The sequence below is a fragment of the Suricata suricatta genome, chromosome 13 (assembly GCF_006229205.1).
Source record: "Suricata suricatta isolate VVHF042 chromosome 13, meerkat_22Aug2017_6uvM2_HiC, whole genome shotgun sequence".
Classification (NCBI taxonomy): Eukaryota; Metazoa; Chordata; class Mammalia; order Carnivora; family Herpestidae; genus Suricata; species Suricata suricatta.
Genome location: NC_043712.1, coordinates 35,133,725 through 35,150,880, shown reverse-complemented (window position 1 = coordinate 35,150,880; position 17,156 = coordinate 35,133,725). Strand labels below are relative to the sequence as shown.

At 42.1% G+C, this 17,156-nt stretch overlaps 1 protein-coding gene and 1 non-coding gene across 3 annotated transcripts in view; one reads left to right on the top strand and one right to left on the bottom strand.

Annotated features, from left to right (window-relative positions):
* The window catches only part of GNE (glucosamine (UDP-N-acetyl)-2-epimerase/N-acetylmannosamine kinase), a 44,051-nt gene that overhangs the window by 4,385 nt on the left and 22,510 nt on the right, over positions 1-17,156 (bottom strand). For both annotated transcript variants that reach the window (XM_029919792.1, XM_029919793.1), the window contains 5 exons: positions 14,038-14,125; positions 12,843-13,053; positions 9,567-9,696; positions 8,996-9,217; positions 6,718-6,900 (listed from right to left, as the gene is read on the bottom strand). In XM_029919792.1, coding sequence (XP_029775652.1) covers positions 6,718-6,900; positions 8,996-9,217; positions 9,567-9,696; positions 12,843-13,053; positions 14,038-14,125 — 834 coding nt within the window. The remainder of the gene's footprint in view (positions 1-6,717; positions 6,901-8,995; positions 9,218-9,566; positions 9,697-12,842; positions 13,054-14,037; positions 14,126-17,156) is intronic.
* On the top strand, positions 9-146 carry LOC115277115. The gene has a single exon (XR_003902224.1). It is a non-coding gene; the product is annotated as a U4 spliceosomal RNA (small nuclear RNA).

The window sequence follows — 17,156 nt, the reverse complement described above, 5'->3', positions numbered from 1 at the left end:
TTTTCAGTAGCTTTGCATAGTGGCAGAATCGTAGCCAATGAGGTTTATCCGGAGCGCGATTATTGCTAATTAAAAATAGTTTTCAGGGCTTCAAATGATGTCCTCATGGCCCAAACCAATGACCTTTTTTGATTTTCTCACTCAAAAGCAGCACATGACATTCCCAATAATTTCCTCCCTGAAACACTCTCCCTTTTAGCTTCTGTGATTTTACCCTTTTCCTGATTTTCCTTTCTGCCCATTAAACATTGTTTTGTAAGGTCCCACCCCAGACTTTTGCCTCACTCCAATCTCATTCAGAGGTTTAACTGCCGCCTCAGCACTGATGATTCCCAAAGTCCCACCTCTAGTCCAGTCCTCTCTCCTGAGCACCAGACGCCTGTGGCCAGCCACTGCCTACACACCTGCGCCCGATGTCCCACAGGCACCCAGCCATCATCTGCCATAACCTGTGCCTCCTTTCATATTCCCAACCCCCAGCTGTCCAACAGAAAACCAGAAGTCACTCTAGAATTGTACTATTTAAAGCCACTCCTCCTGGAGGGATTAAGATGGCAGAGGAGTAGGGTGACTCTAAGCTTGCCTCCTCCCCCAAACTGCTAGATAAATACCAAATCCTTCTGAACACCCAAGAAATTGACCGGAAGTCTTAGAGGACAAATCAGCATGTCTAGGAACAGAAAAAACAACCCGTCCAAGGTAGGAACTGTGGAGGGTTGAGTGGTGGGAGAAAAGAACCGTTGGCACTGTGAGGGGGAGGGATCCCTGATCAGGGGGAGGTGAGGTTAAGAGTAAGGAAAAAAATAAAAAACTGAAAACACATGTAGGGGACTACACAAAAAAACTGTTCTCCAAAACCAATGACGGGGGAAAAAGGAGAGGGTGGAGCACAGGGTCTGAAGTTTCAGAGGTCAGTACCTGGAGTGCTCCCTGTGGTCTGAGCATCCCCTAGAGTTCATTTGGTGGAGGTGACATGGTCTTTCTACAGGCAAAAGACCTGGCGGGTGCCACAGGGCTGCCCCGTTCACCAGTATAGGAACAGAGATGGTGGCTGAGGGCAGCAAACCCCGGAGCTGGCTGCATGTTGTGATTTACCATAAACTCTGAGCCACTGCACAATCATGCAGCTGCTGCCTCGGACAAGCCAGCACCAGCCACAGTGCAGCAAGCTGCGATCCAAATCACAGGGTTCTCTGAAGTGTGGGGTTCTGAAACACAGCTGCGTCTGAGATAAACCCCAGGGAGGTGGCACCATCTGACAAGTAGACAGCTTAGGGTGAAGGTGGCAAGCTGACAGAAGCTGGGGACACAGGAGGTGATTGACTGCATGTCTGTGAGGGTATGAACTTCCCTCTCTGGAGACTACAGAGTGGGGTGAAGCCATTTTCACCCCTAGCCCACCAGCACTGATCAACCTCAGTGAGCTAAACAGCTCCACCAAGTGGAGAATGGAGCCACCAAATGGTCAACAGAGCCAATACATCAAGCCCTGCCCCCTGCACCCTCCGGGCACACCTTCAGTAGAGCAAGTTGGCCTGAGAATCAGAGCAGCAGGCCCTTCCACCAAAAGACCAGCACAAACCTTCCATGCACTAGGTCAGCTACAGACCATAGAGTGCTGCAAAACTTCAGGTCTAGAGGAAATAGGATCTAGCTTTCCTTGGGTTTTGTTTGTTTGCTCTGTTTCTGTATTTGCTTTTGTGTTTTTTTTCCCCCCTGGGATACAGAAAGTACATTTTTAAATTTTTTTATTGTATTTTATTTTTAATTAAAATAATTTTTGACCTTTTGTTAATCTTTTTTCTTTTTTCTATTAAGCTTCTCTTAACAAGCAGACTAAAATATACCAATGATCCATCTTCCTTTATTATTTTTTAAGTTTTACTTTATTATTTTTTCCCCTCCAAAATGACCAGATGGATGAGTTCACTCCAAAAGAAAAAAACAGAAAGAAATGACAGCCAGGGACTTAATCAATACAGATCTAAGAAACTTATGTGAACTAGAATTTAAAACAATTATAAGGATTCTAGCAGGGCTTGACAAAAGTATAGAAGACTGTAGAGAATCTCTTATTGCAGAGATAAAAGCTAAAACCTAGTCAGGCTGAAATTTAAAAATGCTATAACCAAACCATAAACTTGAATGGATGTCACAACAGTGAGAATGGATGAATCAGAGGAACGAGTCAGTGATACAGAAGATAAAATTATCAGAAATAAAGAAGCTGAAGAGGGAGGCAAAAACAATGAATCACGAAGGTAGAGTTAGGGAACTCAGCAACTTATTAAAATGGAATAACATTCATATCATAGGAGTCCCAGAAAATGAAGAGAGAGGAAAAAAAAGGCAGAAGGTTTATGTGAGCAAATTACAGCTGAAAACTTTCCTAATATGGGGAAGCATGCAGACATGAAAATCCAAGAAGCACAGAGAACTCCTATTAAATTCAATAAAAGCTGGCCATTGCTAAGGGATATCAAAGTCAAATTCACAAAATACACAGACAAGGAAAGAGTCCTGAAAGCAGCAAGGGAAAAAAAGTCCTTAACCTACAAAAAAGACAGATTCAATTTGCAGATCTTTCCAGAGAAACTTGGAAGGACAGAAGGGGATAGCAGGATATATTCAACATGCTAAATGGGAAAATATGCAGCCAAGAATACTTTATCCATCAAAGCTGCCATTCAGAACAGAAGGAGAGATAAAGAGTTTTCCAGACAAAAACTAAAGTAGTTTGTGACCACTAAGCCATCCCTTCAAGAAATATTAAGGGGGACTCTTTGGGGGTGGGGGGAGACCAAAAGCAATGAAGACTGGAAAGGAACAGAGAAACACCTTCATCATCATCAGAAACACCAACTTTATAGGTAACACAATGGCAGTATATTCATATCTTTCAAAAATTACCGACTGTAAATGGACTAAATGCTCCAACCAAAAGATACAGAGTATCAGAATGTATACAAAAAACAAAAAAACAAAAACAAGACCCATTTATATGCTGCCTATAGGAGACTCATTTTAGACCTAAAAACAGCAGATTGAAAGTGAGGGGATAGAGGACCATCTATCATGTTAATGGATACCAAGAGAAAGCTGAAGTAGCCATATTTCTATCAGACAAACTAGATTTTAAACCAAAGACTGTAACAAGAAGGAAGAAGGGCATTATATCATAATTAAGGGATCCACCCATCAACAAGTTCTAAATCGTAAATATTTATTACCCCAACTTGAAACCCCCAAATATATAAATCAATTACTAACAGCCATGAAACTCATTGATAATAATACAATAATAGTAGGTAACTTTAACCCCACTTACACCAATGGATAGATCACCTAAGCAGAAAAATCAACAAGGAAACAGTGGCTTTGAATGACACACTGGACCAGATGGACTTAACATATATTCAGAACATTCGATCCTAAAGCAGAATGTATTCTTTTAGAGTTCATATGGAACATTCTCCAGAAGAGATCATACACTGGGTCATAAATCAGCCCTCAACAAGGACAAAAAGACTGAGATCATACCATGCATATTTTGAGACCACAACACTATGAAACTTGAAGTCAACCACAACACTATGACTTGAAGTCAACCACAACAAATACCTGGAGGTTAAAAAATATCATACTAAAGAATGAATGGGTTAGTAAGGAAATTAAAGAAGAAATAAAAAAGTACATGGAAGCAAATGCAAATGGATACAAGACAGTCCAAATCCTTTGAGATGCAGCAAAGGGAGTCTTAAGAGGGAAGGATCTTGCAATGCAGGCCCACTCAAGAATCAAGAAAGGTCTCAAATACAAAACCTAACTATATACCTGAGAGAGCTAGAAAAGGGAAAATAAAGAAAGCCTAAAGCCAGCAGAACAAGGTAAATAATAAAGACTAGAGCAGAAATAAACAATATAAGTAGAACAGATCAATAAAACTAAGAGTTGGTTTTTTGAAAGAATAAAATTGATAACCCCCTAACCAGACATCAAAAAGGAAAAGGAAAGGACCCAAATAAATAAAATCACAAATGAAAGGGGAGAGATCACTACCAACACATCAGAAATACAATTATAAGTGATTATGATGAAAAGTTATATTCCAACACACTGGGTAATCATAAAGAAATGGACAAATTTCTAGAAAGATGCAAACTACCAAAACTGCAACAGGAAGAAATAGAAAATTTGAACAGACCATAATTAGCAAAGAAATTGAAACAGTAATAAAAAATCTCCCAACAAACAAAAGTCCAGAGCCAGATGGCTTCCCAGGGAAATTCTACCACACCTTGAAAGAAGAGTTAATCCCGGGGTGCCTAGATGGTTCAGTAGGTTAAGCTCTTGATTTTGGCTCAGGTCAGGATCTCACGGTTTTTTGGGATTGAGCCTTCCAGTTCCATGTTAACAGCCAAGAACCTGCTTGGGATTCTCTCTCTTCCCCTCTCTCTGCTCCTCCCCAGCTTGTGCACGCACACTGTCTCAAAATAAATAAATAAACTTAAAAAATAAATACTCTTTAAAAAAAAAAAGAAGTGTTAATACCTATTTTTCTCAAACTATTCCCAAAATCAGAAATGGAAGGAAAACTTCCAAACTAATCCTACGAGGCCAGGATTACATTGATTCCAAAACCAAAGACCCCAATAAAAAGGAGACAGGCCAATATCCCTGATGAAAAGTGGATGCAAAAATTCCCAACAAGATACTACCAAACTGAATACAACACTACATTAAAAGAATTATTTACTACTATCAAATGGGATTTATTCCTGGGCTGCAGGGCTGGTTCAATATGCGCAAATCAATCAACATGATACAGCACATGGATAAAAGAAAGGATAAGAACTGAATGAACCTCTCAATAGATGCAGAAAAAGCATTTGACAAAATACAGCATTCATTCTGGATAGAAAACCCTCAACAAAGTAGGGATTGATGGAACATACCTCAACATCATAAGGGCCACACATGAAAGACCCACAGCTAAGTACTCATTCTCAATGGGGAAAACAGAGCCTCTCTCCTTGAGGAACAAGACAAGGATGCCCACTCTCACCATCTCTATTTAACATAGTACTGGAAGTCTTAACCTCAGCAATCAGACAACAAAAAAGAAATAAAAGGGATCCAAATCAGCAAGGAAGAAGTCCAACTTTCACTATTTGCAGACGACATGATACTCTATGGAGAAAACCCAAAAGACTCCACCAAAAAATTGCTAGACTACATGAACTGAGCAAAGTTGCAGTATATAAAATCAATGTACAGACACTGGTTGCATTTCTATACACCAATAGTGAAGCAGCAGAAAAAGAAATCAAGGAATCTATCTCATTTGCAATTGCACCTAAAACCATACGATACCTAGGAGTAAATCTAACCAAAGGGGTAAAAGTTCTGTACTCTGAAAACTATAGAATACTTATGAAAAAAATTGAAGACACAAAGAAATGGAAAAGCATTCCATGTTCATGGATTGGAAGAACACAAACATTGTTAAAATGTCTATATTACCCAAAGCAATCTACACATTTAACACAATCCCCATCAAAATACCACCATAATTTTTCACAGAGCTAGAACAAATAATCCTAAAATTTGTATGGAATCCTAAAATTTGTATGGAATCACCTGAAAAAGAGACACTAGACGCATCACAATTCCAGATTTCAAGCTACATTACAAAGCTGTAGTCATCCAGACAGATGGTACTAGCATGAAAGCAGACACAGATCAATGAAACAGAACAGAAAACTCAGAAATGGACCCACAACTATAGGGTCAGCTACTCTTCAACAAATCAGGAAAGACTATCCAATGGGAAAAAGACATTAAATTCCACTCCTAAAACCAATCCTGTACTATATGTTAACTAATTAGAAATAAAAAAATAAAAACTCTGAAAAATAAAACCACTCCATTCAACTATTTTTCTCCCAGAAAACAAAAAGTGACAGTTTATAGTGAGAGTCTATAATTCATTTCTGACCACGCTTTTCCCCTAAAAGTTCTCAGTGGCTTCTCCATTAGCTGCTGGTCCTGGCCTCCCTCTTGCTATGCTCTACCCTACCTTGCCCTTTATGTCCCCACACCACTGTGTCCCAGGCTTGGAAGCATCCCTGTCTCATCCCAACTTGCCCTGCTAATTCTACTTACCCTCTCTCAATCTCCAGACAGCACCCTAACACTCCCTTCCTCCTATGAAGAGGGCAGGGAGGGAATGCTGGTGTCTTTCTATGCATCTACACACCTTGGCCATCTTTCTCAGTGCACTTAACACTGTATTACAACATTAAATGACTCCTCTTTCATTAGGCTAGACACCATCCTGACTTTCATTAACATGTCCAGAAATAGCTTTAACTCAAATAGACTTCTCAGAGTTCATAACTGTAGTATGTTAATCCATTTACTTCTTCATTAACATGTGTATTAAGTACCCACACTGTGTTAGGGGCTGAGGAAAAAAAATTAGAGAAATCTTCCCTGCTCTCCTGGAGCTCAAGAGCCTTGTCCATCCCCAACATTGGAAAGGAAAGTGTTAATACAGGTCAAGACTAAGGGTATCTTGGAGTTTGGGTATGAGGAATCCCAGGAGGTGAGAAGGGTAAAAGTTCTGGCTTTAGTGTTCAGCTCTTTTTGGAATATGTACTTTGAAATACTTGTCTACCATTTAGCTATTTAATCCCTCAGGAAAAGGAAACCAACCATCATGTAGCTTTTTGGCTTCCCTCTGCAAGGCCATTCCAGAGGCATATGCTTCAATACACCCGTGACTGCCACAGGAACAATCAGGCCCATCCAGAGACACGACAAGGTGGCCAAATTCTGCAGCACAAAAGGAGCTTCCATGGATCAATTCGTGATGATGAATGATGCCCCCGCCAATTCCTACAGCAAGAGACAACAGTCACTGAGGTGGCTCTTCACCTGAAACAGAAAGCTGCAATACGGCAGTGCCTCACGTATTTAGCAAAGCTTTGGAATGTGACGTTCTTTACGATGCCCCTTTTCCTACATAGCTGAAACTTACTAAGTATTAACATTTTACCTGGAAGCATTTTGGAGGAAAATCAATCTAGCAGATCCCCCGATGCCCTCCCTGTGGTGCATCTACTTGGCTCACTGTGATTTCAGCCACAGCTGTGGGGAACACACCCATGCAGGCTCACACTCACCCTGTGATGACAGTATACCACCTCGAGCTCACACTGCCTGTTCTCCTTACTAAGGCCATCTCCAACACTAAGGTTAGAGCACAGGGCATCCTCAACCAAGGTAAGAGCCAGTAGATTCCAGTGGACAATTCTGGATGGTATTCCATAGGCTTCTTGGGAGGTTCTGGTAGATTTCAGCCCCCACTGCCCTTAAGGCAACCTGGATAATGGCTTTCCACCTACTCTGTTCTACTCTTTACTCCTTTACTCCTGCTCCTCAGGATCACCTCCAACATAAAATACTCGCACCCAAGTCCTCGGCTTGGGCTCTGCTGTGGGGAGAAACCCCAGATAAGACCATCTTTTCCAAAATATATCACACACCACTTTTTTTTTTTAACTTTTTTTAATGTTTTATTTATTTTTGATACAGAGAGACACACAGCATGAGAGGGGGAGAGGCAGAGAGAGAAGGAGACACAAGACAGGAAACAGGCTCCAGGCTCTGAGCTAGCCGCCAGCACAGAGCCTGGTGCGAGGCTCGAACCCACAAATCTGACCTGAGCCGAAGTCAGAGGCTCAACCGACTGAGCCACTCAGGCGCGCCCCCCCTGCCCCGCTTTCTTTCTTAAACGTAAAATAGGAAATATGATTTTGCCTCTTCTTAATGCCACCATGTCTAAAAATCTATGATTCAATGATTATGAATATCAATGAGTCTCTTATCAAGTTCCCATAGGAGTTATTAAGGAGGAAAGCCTGAGAAGACTCTGCTGCTTAGAGCTGTCCTGCCATCATCAGTTACTTCCTGTGGCACCTACTCTTCAACTCCACCCCTCTGATTTGCAAATTATCCGCTCTAACTAGGAAATGATATCTTACCTTGCTAAAACTGTCTGCAACTAAGAGAAGAACCTGAGCCTCAAGAGGAGTAACGCAATGCAGAGTTTAAGAGCACACAAGTTTTGAAGTTACACATATCTGGGATCAAATGGTGGCTCAACCACTTATTAACTCAGTCTGTTTCCTCATTCCAAAAACAAAGTAGGACATCAGCAAAAACGGCAAAGCAGGCAACTCCAAAAGTCCATCCCTCCACTAAAGCAATGAATAAACTGGCAAAAATTCTCAGAACCAATTTTTTTTGGAACTCTGAAAACTAATCATAGGTTTTGTAACAACCACAGGAATATTTACTCAAGAAAAAAAAAACAACCCCAGCTGAATCTTAGTAAGAGTTCTTTCTGAATTTTCTGGTCCTACCACCCGCTCCCTGGTTTGGTGGCCTTGAACCAGCTCACATCCTGCACAGAGATGGCAGTCCTGGAGGGAGCAGGATGAGCTTTATTCTTGAAAACCTGTGGCTGCTTGTTCTGACCTACTTGGCAGCTACTGGGGGACCAGCTCGAAGAGCTTGCCTTTGTGTCTCTGACCTCAGAACTCCGCTAGAGCTGAGGGGGCACTCAGGTGGGCTTTGTCAAAAACACTTAAAGGCAACATATATTTATTAGGCTCTGCTGCCTAGGGCAACAGCTGACAGTTGAGGCAAATAATATACTAACCAAAAAAAAGCTGGGAGGAAAAGCTGGGAATGAGAAACTTCGGGAAATAAGAGCTTTGAACAGCTCTGACAAGTTCCTAGCAATCTGAGGTCCACATTCATGCCCAGGGCAGGGCACATGCCCAGGAAAGATTGAGAAGGCCCTAAGCTCTCACGTGGGGCTCACCTCCTGGCTCTGCTCCAGCAGGAAGTGAACACTAAAGCAGACTTATAAGCTGCCTGGCTGGCGCAGAAGGCACGCACCAACACACATTGTAGCTTCTCTTACCTGTGCCTGTGATAAGCGTCACAAAGTTTTCCAGGCCCTTTCCTTGGCCAAATTTCCTTTCTGCCAGGGCAGCACAATTGCCATCATTGTCCACCCACACGGGCAGATGTAAGGTGTCAGACAGGGGGGTCCTGAGGTCCACAGAGTTCCATTCTTGAATCAGCTTAGTTGAATGCAGCACAATCCCTTCCCGAGGATTTACACGGCCACCCGTGGAAATACCTGAGCTCCACCACACACACAAGGAAAATAATACTCATAAGCAATCTTAGAAAAATATGCCAACTACCTGGATTTCAAACACAAATTAATTCACCCAAGATCTCCTAAGACCAGAATTACCAAAGATTGCATGGAAACGTCAGGCAATTCTGTGCTAAATCTGTAGCTCCCCACCAATGTACCTATAATGATTACTGGGGTTCCAGGAAGTCCTCACGCTTGGGGCCCACAGACAGGCCCTGGAGCCATCTGTACAAAGGGCAGTGACTTGATGGTCCATCATGCACCAGAACTCAGTAAACTCTATACCAAAATGAACATTTCTTGAATATGTAATTCACAATCTCACCTACTCCCAAAATTCTGCAGTTCAGTTTTACAGCTTCTGCTGCAGCTTCAACACACATCTGCAGGATTAGATTAATCCTCTCTTCATAGGTTTCAGGATTGAACTGAGTATACTTCTTGACAATTTCACCCTAAAAGAGAAAAAAACAAGCCCTGTCTTATTGATCAAGGCTAAGCAGCAGCCCGTGAGTCTTCTGACCTTTCTCACGACGAATCAGACCGTGCCACAGGACAGAGTACAGCAGATGGAGAGGACTGCTCGGGAGCGGAGCCGCTCTGGCGCGGGCCGGCCCTGCGATGCGCCCGCGACCTTTCCTGGGAAGCCGTCCTGGCGTGTAGCTGCGGAAGCAGCAGCAGCTCACGGCGAACCCCGGGGCCCCTCTCACGGGTCAGGTCAGTGCTGGCTAATCACAACCTTCGTGCAAAGGTCGTAGTTTACTGTCTCAGGCTGAGAAAACTTCCTTGCTTAAAAACGGAGGCACCTAAATGTATATCCTAAGGAGGTAAGCTTTAATCACCTCCCACGAGTGAAGCCGAATATGGCATGGTTCCAAAATGTCTAAATTACTGTGCTTTGGGATAGGTCTTTAAACCAGCCAGGGAAAGTCTCTCCTAGTTATGGTTTCTAATTTCTTCTTTGTTCTTCTCATTTGTGTATTATTTTGAGTAAATTTCAGAATAATGTTGTCAAACTTTAAAAAATCCCACTGAAATGCTGATTAGAATTATATTAAACTTGTAATTCAATTTAGAAAAGGGCTGACATTTTAAAAATACTCAGCATTCCCATCCAGGACATTTTTCAAGCCTTTACATTATTTGCTGAAGTTTTATACTTTTCTTCACATAGACAGATTGCATGGTTTTTTTGGTTTACATGATTCTTACATTCTTACTTTTTTGGTTGTTGTTCTGAATAGCTATTAATGGATTTTATCTTTGTAAGGGTTAGAGTGGTCATTAATGATTGTCATTAAAAATAAAATACAAAACAGATGAACATAAGGGAAGGGAAGCAAAAATAATATAAAAACAGGGAGAGGAACAAAACATAAGAGACTCTTAAATTTGGAGAACAAACAGAGGGTTACTGGAGGGGTTGTGGGAGGGGGGATGGGCTAAATGGGAAAGGGGCATTAAGGAATCTACTCTTGAAATTATTGTTGCACTATATGCTAACTTGGGTGTAAATTTAAAAAAAAAATTTTTTTAAAGAATAAACCTAAAGTGGGGTGGCTGGGTGGCTCAGTCAATTAAGTATCTGACTGGATTTCGGCTCAGGTTAGAATCTCACTGTTCATGAGTTTGAGCCCCACATCAGGCTCTGCGCTGACAGCGAGGAGCCTACCTGGAATTCACGGTCTCCCTCTCACTCTGCCCCCCCCCCACTTGCATACGCACATGTACAAAAGTAAATAAACATTAAAAAAAAAAAGTAATCCTAAAGCTGTGTTTCTCAACCTTTGCTGTGAACAAATAGTGATGCCTTGGACCCCACCCATAGAGATTCAAATAGTCTGGGCATCTGTATTGTTTTAAAGCTTCCAAGTAATGCTAATGGGCAGTGAGGCTAACAAACACTGGCCTAGAGGAAAACTCAAAAACCTGCCTAAAGTTTCATGTAAGTAGAATGTCAGTGATCTTTTTAAGTTTATTTATGTGTGTTGAGCGAGAAAAGAGAAAGCACAAGCAGGGGAGGGGCAGAGAGGGAGAGAGAGAATCCCAAGCAGGCTCTGTACTACCAGCATTGAGCCCAACTCAGGGCTCAAACTCACAACCCATGAGACCGTGACCTGCACTGAAATCAAAAGTCAGATGCTTAACTGACTGAGCCACCCAGGCGCCCCTGAGTATTTATATATTTGTCATAAAAATCTAGCCATTTTACTCAGGTGTCATTAATTCTGCAAGCTTGTTGGTTTACTCATACTGTCTCCAATATTTTTGTTTTACTCTATGCGCAGTCTCCACTTGTGCTGTTTGTTTCTTGCTTTATCTGTTCATGACTGCCAGAATTATGAGAAATAATGTTGCAAAAAACATCTTTCTTTTCTTCTTGATTTTAATAGAAATGTCTGTAGAATTTCACCACTACAAAGGGTGTTGGCCATTAATAAAGAATAGGTCATCTTTAGGTCACGAAAATCTTCTATTAATATATTTTTTTAAATATTTAGTTGAGAGAGAGAGAGAGAAAGAGTGCATGCGTGCAAGTGGGGGAGGAGCAAAGAGAAAGAGAGGGACAGAAGATCTGAAGCAGGCTCCACACTGACAGCAGACAGCCCAATGGGGGGCTTGAACTCATAAGCATTATTAGATCATGACCTGAGCCAAAGTTGGACACTTAACCAACTGAGCCACCCAGGTGCCCCCTTTTTAAAAGTATTTACAAAGGAGAAGAGTGGCTTGTTTTGAGAAAATTTTGTTTTGCTCTTTTTGACTGAAACAACTTTATTTTTAAAGACCTTTCTATTTCTCATGGACTCCAAAAACTTTATATATCTATAAGATTTCAAAGACTTCTCTGATAGGTTTATTCTTTTTGTAAGTTTTTTAAAAATCTTTATTCATTTTTGAGAGAAAAAAGGCACAAGCAGGGGAGGGTCAGAGAAAGGGAGACACAGAATCTGAAGCAGGCTCTAGGCTCTGAGCTGTCAGCACAAGCCCGATGCAGGGCTCAAACCCATGAACCGTGAGATCATGACCTGAGCCGAAGTCGGATGCTTAACCGACTGAGCCACCCAGGCACCCCCTGTTAAGTTTATTCTTAAGTCATCAGAGATCTTTTAACATGAACAATTTAGTGTTTTTATGATGCTCTCTCAGTCTCTGTCAACACTGTGCTGATTTTTTGGTAAAGGGACTGAAGGTATGCTGTACTCAAGTAAATATCATGTTCTAAAGGAGATGCAATTCCCATCACCATTTGCTGATATCCTCCCTGGGGTAATGACAGAAATTAGCATGCTCCATGCGTTACCAAGTATAGAATTCCAGGTCTCCTGGGTGGCAAGAGCCCTCTCTGGTGCCTAAGGGGTCTCCTATTGTTAATTCAAGTCTTACTAACTTGGATTCCTGGAGATTTTTATTTCTCTGAAATGTCAATAATTTGTAAAATATTATGAGACAAGCATTGTATTGGATCTAAAAGTCAATCCTGTGGGAAAATGATTACAAGCTCTAATGTACACTTCTAATCCTACCTTCCAACCATACTCTAAAGAAAAGATCAATTATTTATATGGGATATGAAGTTAAGACTTAGGAATTATTTTACCTTCATGCTGACTATTGCAACTCGGAGGTTTGTCCCACCGAGATCAACAGCCAAGGCACTTAGAGTTTCAAGAATGTGGTCAATATCTTGAGAGATATTCTCCTTCACAGGAGGAAAGCAGAATTTCTTTTGCAGTGGCTCTTGAAGATCAATAGACTTGAGAAACTTCAAAATCCTTGGAACAGCATTTCCATCCCCATAGATCTTTGAACTGCAGTATCAAAAAAGTCAAATTAGATACTTCTCTCATACAAGTGAAATGGTATGGAGGACATGGTATGAACAGAAACCAAGACTGTAGGTAATAAAGTTGTGCTTCTTCACTTTAAAATAACATCTGATATCTGATATCTTCAGCGTATTACCAATGGAATGTCTAAATCCACTGATAATTGGGGCGCCTGGGTGGCTCAGTCGGTTAAGCCTCCGACTTCAGCTCAGGTCAGATCTCATGTTCATGGGTTCGAGCCCCGCGTCGGGCTCTGTGCTGACAGCTAGCTCAGAGCCTGGAGCCTGCTTCCTGTTCTGTGTCTTCTTCTCTCTCTGACCCTCCCCCTCTCATGCTGTCTCTCTCTGTATCAAAAATAAATAAAACATTAAAAAAAATTAAAAAAAAAAAGTAAATCCACTGATAATTGAAATACAACTATTTCCAGAATGAGATACCATTAACAAATCATCAAAGACAAATTATCTTTGTTAAGTCTATTTCAGAATATAACATAGTTTGGGACAATGAATCTATTTATTTATTTATTGCTTTTTAAACCTTTACATTCAAGAGGGAAAAAAGTAATTTTCAGAATTCAAACATTTCAAACATTCAAACATAGGAAAATCTCATTAATTTTAAATACAACAGTTGAAATTAAAAATACTCAACTAGACTATTTTTTTAAAAATCAGCTATTTTCTAATATTTATAAAAAGTCAAAGTAGGCTAAGGAAGGATTTCCTGGCAGATGTGTTATATTAATTAACTGAGACAAACAAAAAAAAATGGAGCTACCCTCCATTTGAACGCTTGGCAGAGTAATAGGGGTTCTATTAGCAAGCCCTGTCTCCCTAGCAGCTAGGGACCCCTAGGGATATACAATGAAAGCTCTGTTACAATGACTGAAGAATGATCACAGCTTAAAAATGGTACCCACAGCTCCTCTTTTAAATCACTCCTTTACAAAGGGTGTATGCTCACCACGGGTACTGTTTCCCAAACTGAAGATGCAGTGCTTGCAGTATTTTGTCTTGGGTATCAGCATCCCGGACATGAAGGACATTCTCTCCTAGGTGAACCCAGTGACACATTACAATGATTTGGAAGTGGAATTATCCAAAGAATAAAAAAATTAGCAATGTGTTGTGCTCATTATCAAACCTGAAACCCAGAGACTTCAAATGAGTCTATCAGAAACACATCAGCCTTTCTCCTTTATACCTTTAAAGCGCTTTCAGCAAGATTTCCATGTACCAGATACTCAAGGACACTAGGGTCCTGTATTCCCAAAGAGAATCAATCAAGTTTTTGTTGATTTACTGAAATAAGTGATGTGCGTTAATCTAGCATCCACTTACTCCCCCCCCCCCCCCCCCCCCCCCCCCCCCCCCCCCCCCCCCCCCCCCCCCCCCCCCCCCCCCCCCCCCCCCCCCCCCCCCCCCCCCCCCCCCCCGTCATCTAGTCACCCAGGGCGTCCACCCTCCAATCCGCCCTGCCCTTCCGTCAACTCAGCCAGGTGCTCGTCAGCAGTCAGGCCAGATCGTTCTGTCAGTCTACCGGCCAGTCACCTGTTCAGTCACTTTTTCTCCGTGTATTTTCTGACCAATGTGATGGAGTAAATACAGTGAAAATGGCCATATTTTTCAATAGACCTAGCTAAGAAGAGAAAGCAGGAGAGAGGCATGGGGTTGAAGAAGGGGCTGTTTTTCAGATGTGAGAGGCCAAGGTATGTTTAAATGACGAGGAGGCTAAAGATACATGGTAGAGAACGGATGCCCCTGAGGTCCTGGAGAAGGCAGGAAGGGTAGGGATCTAGAACACAGGCAGAAGGCCGAGGATGGGCAGGACAGAGATGCCAAAGATGGGCATGTGTTTATATAAGTGTGCTGACAAATGACAAAGTACAAGACTGCCTTTGACAAAGGACCACTGCCAGATCCAGTGTTCAATTCTCCTTTCACATGGTCCTTGAAATCTGAGCAGCATTCAACACCATCTCCTAGAAAATCTTTCTTTTCTGGGCTTTAATGCTGTCCCACTCCTGGGCTCCATCTGGCCTCACCGGCAGCTCCCCTTCAGTCTTTCCTGCTGGCCCCTTCCTCCTCACCAAAACCCTAAATCCGGACTAGCTCTGGCAGGATCCTGGATTCCATTCTCTCCACTACTTACACGCTACCCTGGATGATCTCATGTGATCCCTCCGTTTTAAATAACATCTCTGGGGGCGCCTGGGTGGCTCAGGTCATGGTCTCACAGTTTGTGAGCTCGAGACTTGCATTGGGCTCTGTGCTGACAGCTCAGAGCCTGAAGCCTGCTTCAGATTCTGTGTCTCCTTTCTCTGCCCTTTCCCTGCTCATGCTTGAGAGAGCATGTCTTTCAAAAATAAACAAACATTTAAAAGTAAATGAATAAATAAATACCATCTCAGGCAGGGTGCACCATTATCTCCATATCCTTTCTCTATACTAGCCTCAGAATTTTTAGCCAGACATCTGATAATCCAGCTCAAGACTATATTCTTCAGCTTCCCCTACTGCTAGCTGTGACCCTGTAACTATGTTCTGACAGGATATGTGAAGAAATATTTGAAACTTTCAGGTTGTGCTTTTAAAAGGAAGGACGTCTTCCCTTCTCTTCCTTCCCAATGGCTAAAATGTGGACTTGATAGCAAGAGTTGGAGCTTCCCTCAAGCAGATGGAGGCTAAATTTCTGATAACCATGGAGCTATCAATGAGAAATAAAGAAAATCTAACTTAGGCACTATTATTTTGGGTCTCTCTGTTACAGCAGACAAACTGATATCCTAACTAAACAACATCCACATGCCAATCACTCTAAACCTTCTATCTCCAACTCTGACTCTCGAACAATCTAGCTGCTTGCCTGCCATGTCCACTTTGATATCTAATAGGCATCTCGAACTTAATGTGGCTATTAGAGAACTCTTAATTCCACTCCTCCCAAATGTGTTGCTCCCTTGGTGTCCCCTATGCCAGGAAAAAGTGCCCCCACTGCTCAATCCAAAAATCTGCAAGTTTCTTCCTTTCACTGCTCACATCCAAGCTGCAGCAAGTCCTGTAACAAACCCCAAATCTAACTTTTGTCCACTTCTGTTGTTACCATGTACTCTAAGCCACTATCATCTCTCATATCAACTGAAATAACCTCTCAACTGGTCTCCCTGCCTCCACTTCTGTCCCACCACATTCCACTCTCAGAGAGCAGCAGAGGGGTCTTCCCAAGATGCAAGTCGCATCGTGCCATCCTCCCGCAAATGGCTTCCCATGATACTTGGGGAAAAAATCCAAGATCATTTACCATGGCTTACAAAGGTCTGCCTCCTTCTCTGACGTCATCTTGCATCACTCTTCCTCCTGCTCAGGACCTACCGCTACACTGGCCTTCTGTTGCTCAAATACATCAAGCTTGTCCCTGTCTTAGGGTCTTCTCACCACTGTTCCCTCTCTTTCTCTGACCCTCACACAGCAGATTCACTGTTACTCCGACCTCAGCTGAAGTGTCACCTCCTCAACAAGGCCTTCCCTAATGCAGTCTAACGTAGCCCACCACATCGCTGGTGTTACAGCCTGCACACCACAAAGAAATTCTAATAGTCCTTTTTTTTCATTTTTTTTTTTTTTTGGACTATCATCTATCTTCCCTCCCACTAGAATGAAGTTCCACAAGAGCTCAGCCCTTGTTAGTCTGGTTTACTGACAAATCCCAGTGCCTACACATAGTGGGTGCTTATTAAATATTTTCTCAATGAATGAATGAAGTTGAAGAATTTCCATTCAGTGATTTGTATTTTCTCTGAAGTGAGGAGCAAAGTAATATGTTAAGAATGAAAGGGGAAAAAATTTGAAGATGGTGGAGAAATAGGGGATCCATACTTCCCGCCCACATCTCTCAAAGAAGGGCTGAAGCCAGAGGACTTTGAACCTCAAGAGTCTGAGAGGAAAGGAGGCAGAGTCTATTAGGAAGACAGCCTCATACGGCTACTTCAAGGAACAAACCAAAGCACACATGGTGGAGAGTCCAAAACATCACTAAGAGTAGAGAAATAAAATCAAAATCACAATAAGAGAGACCAAGGGACA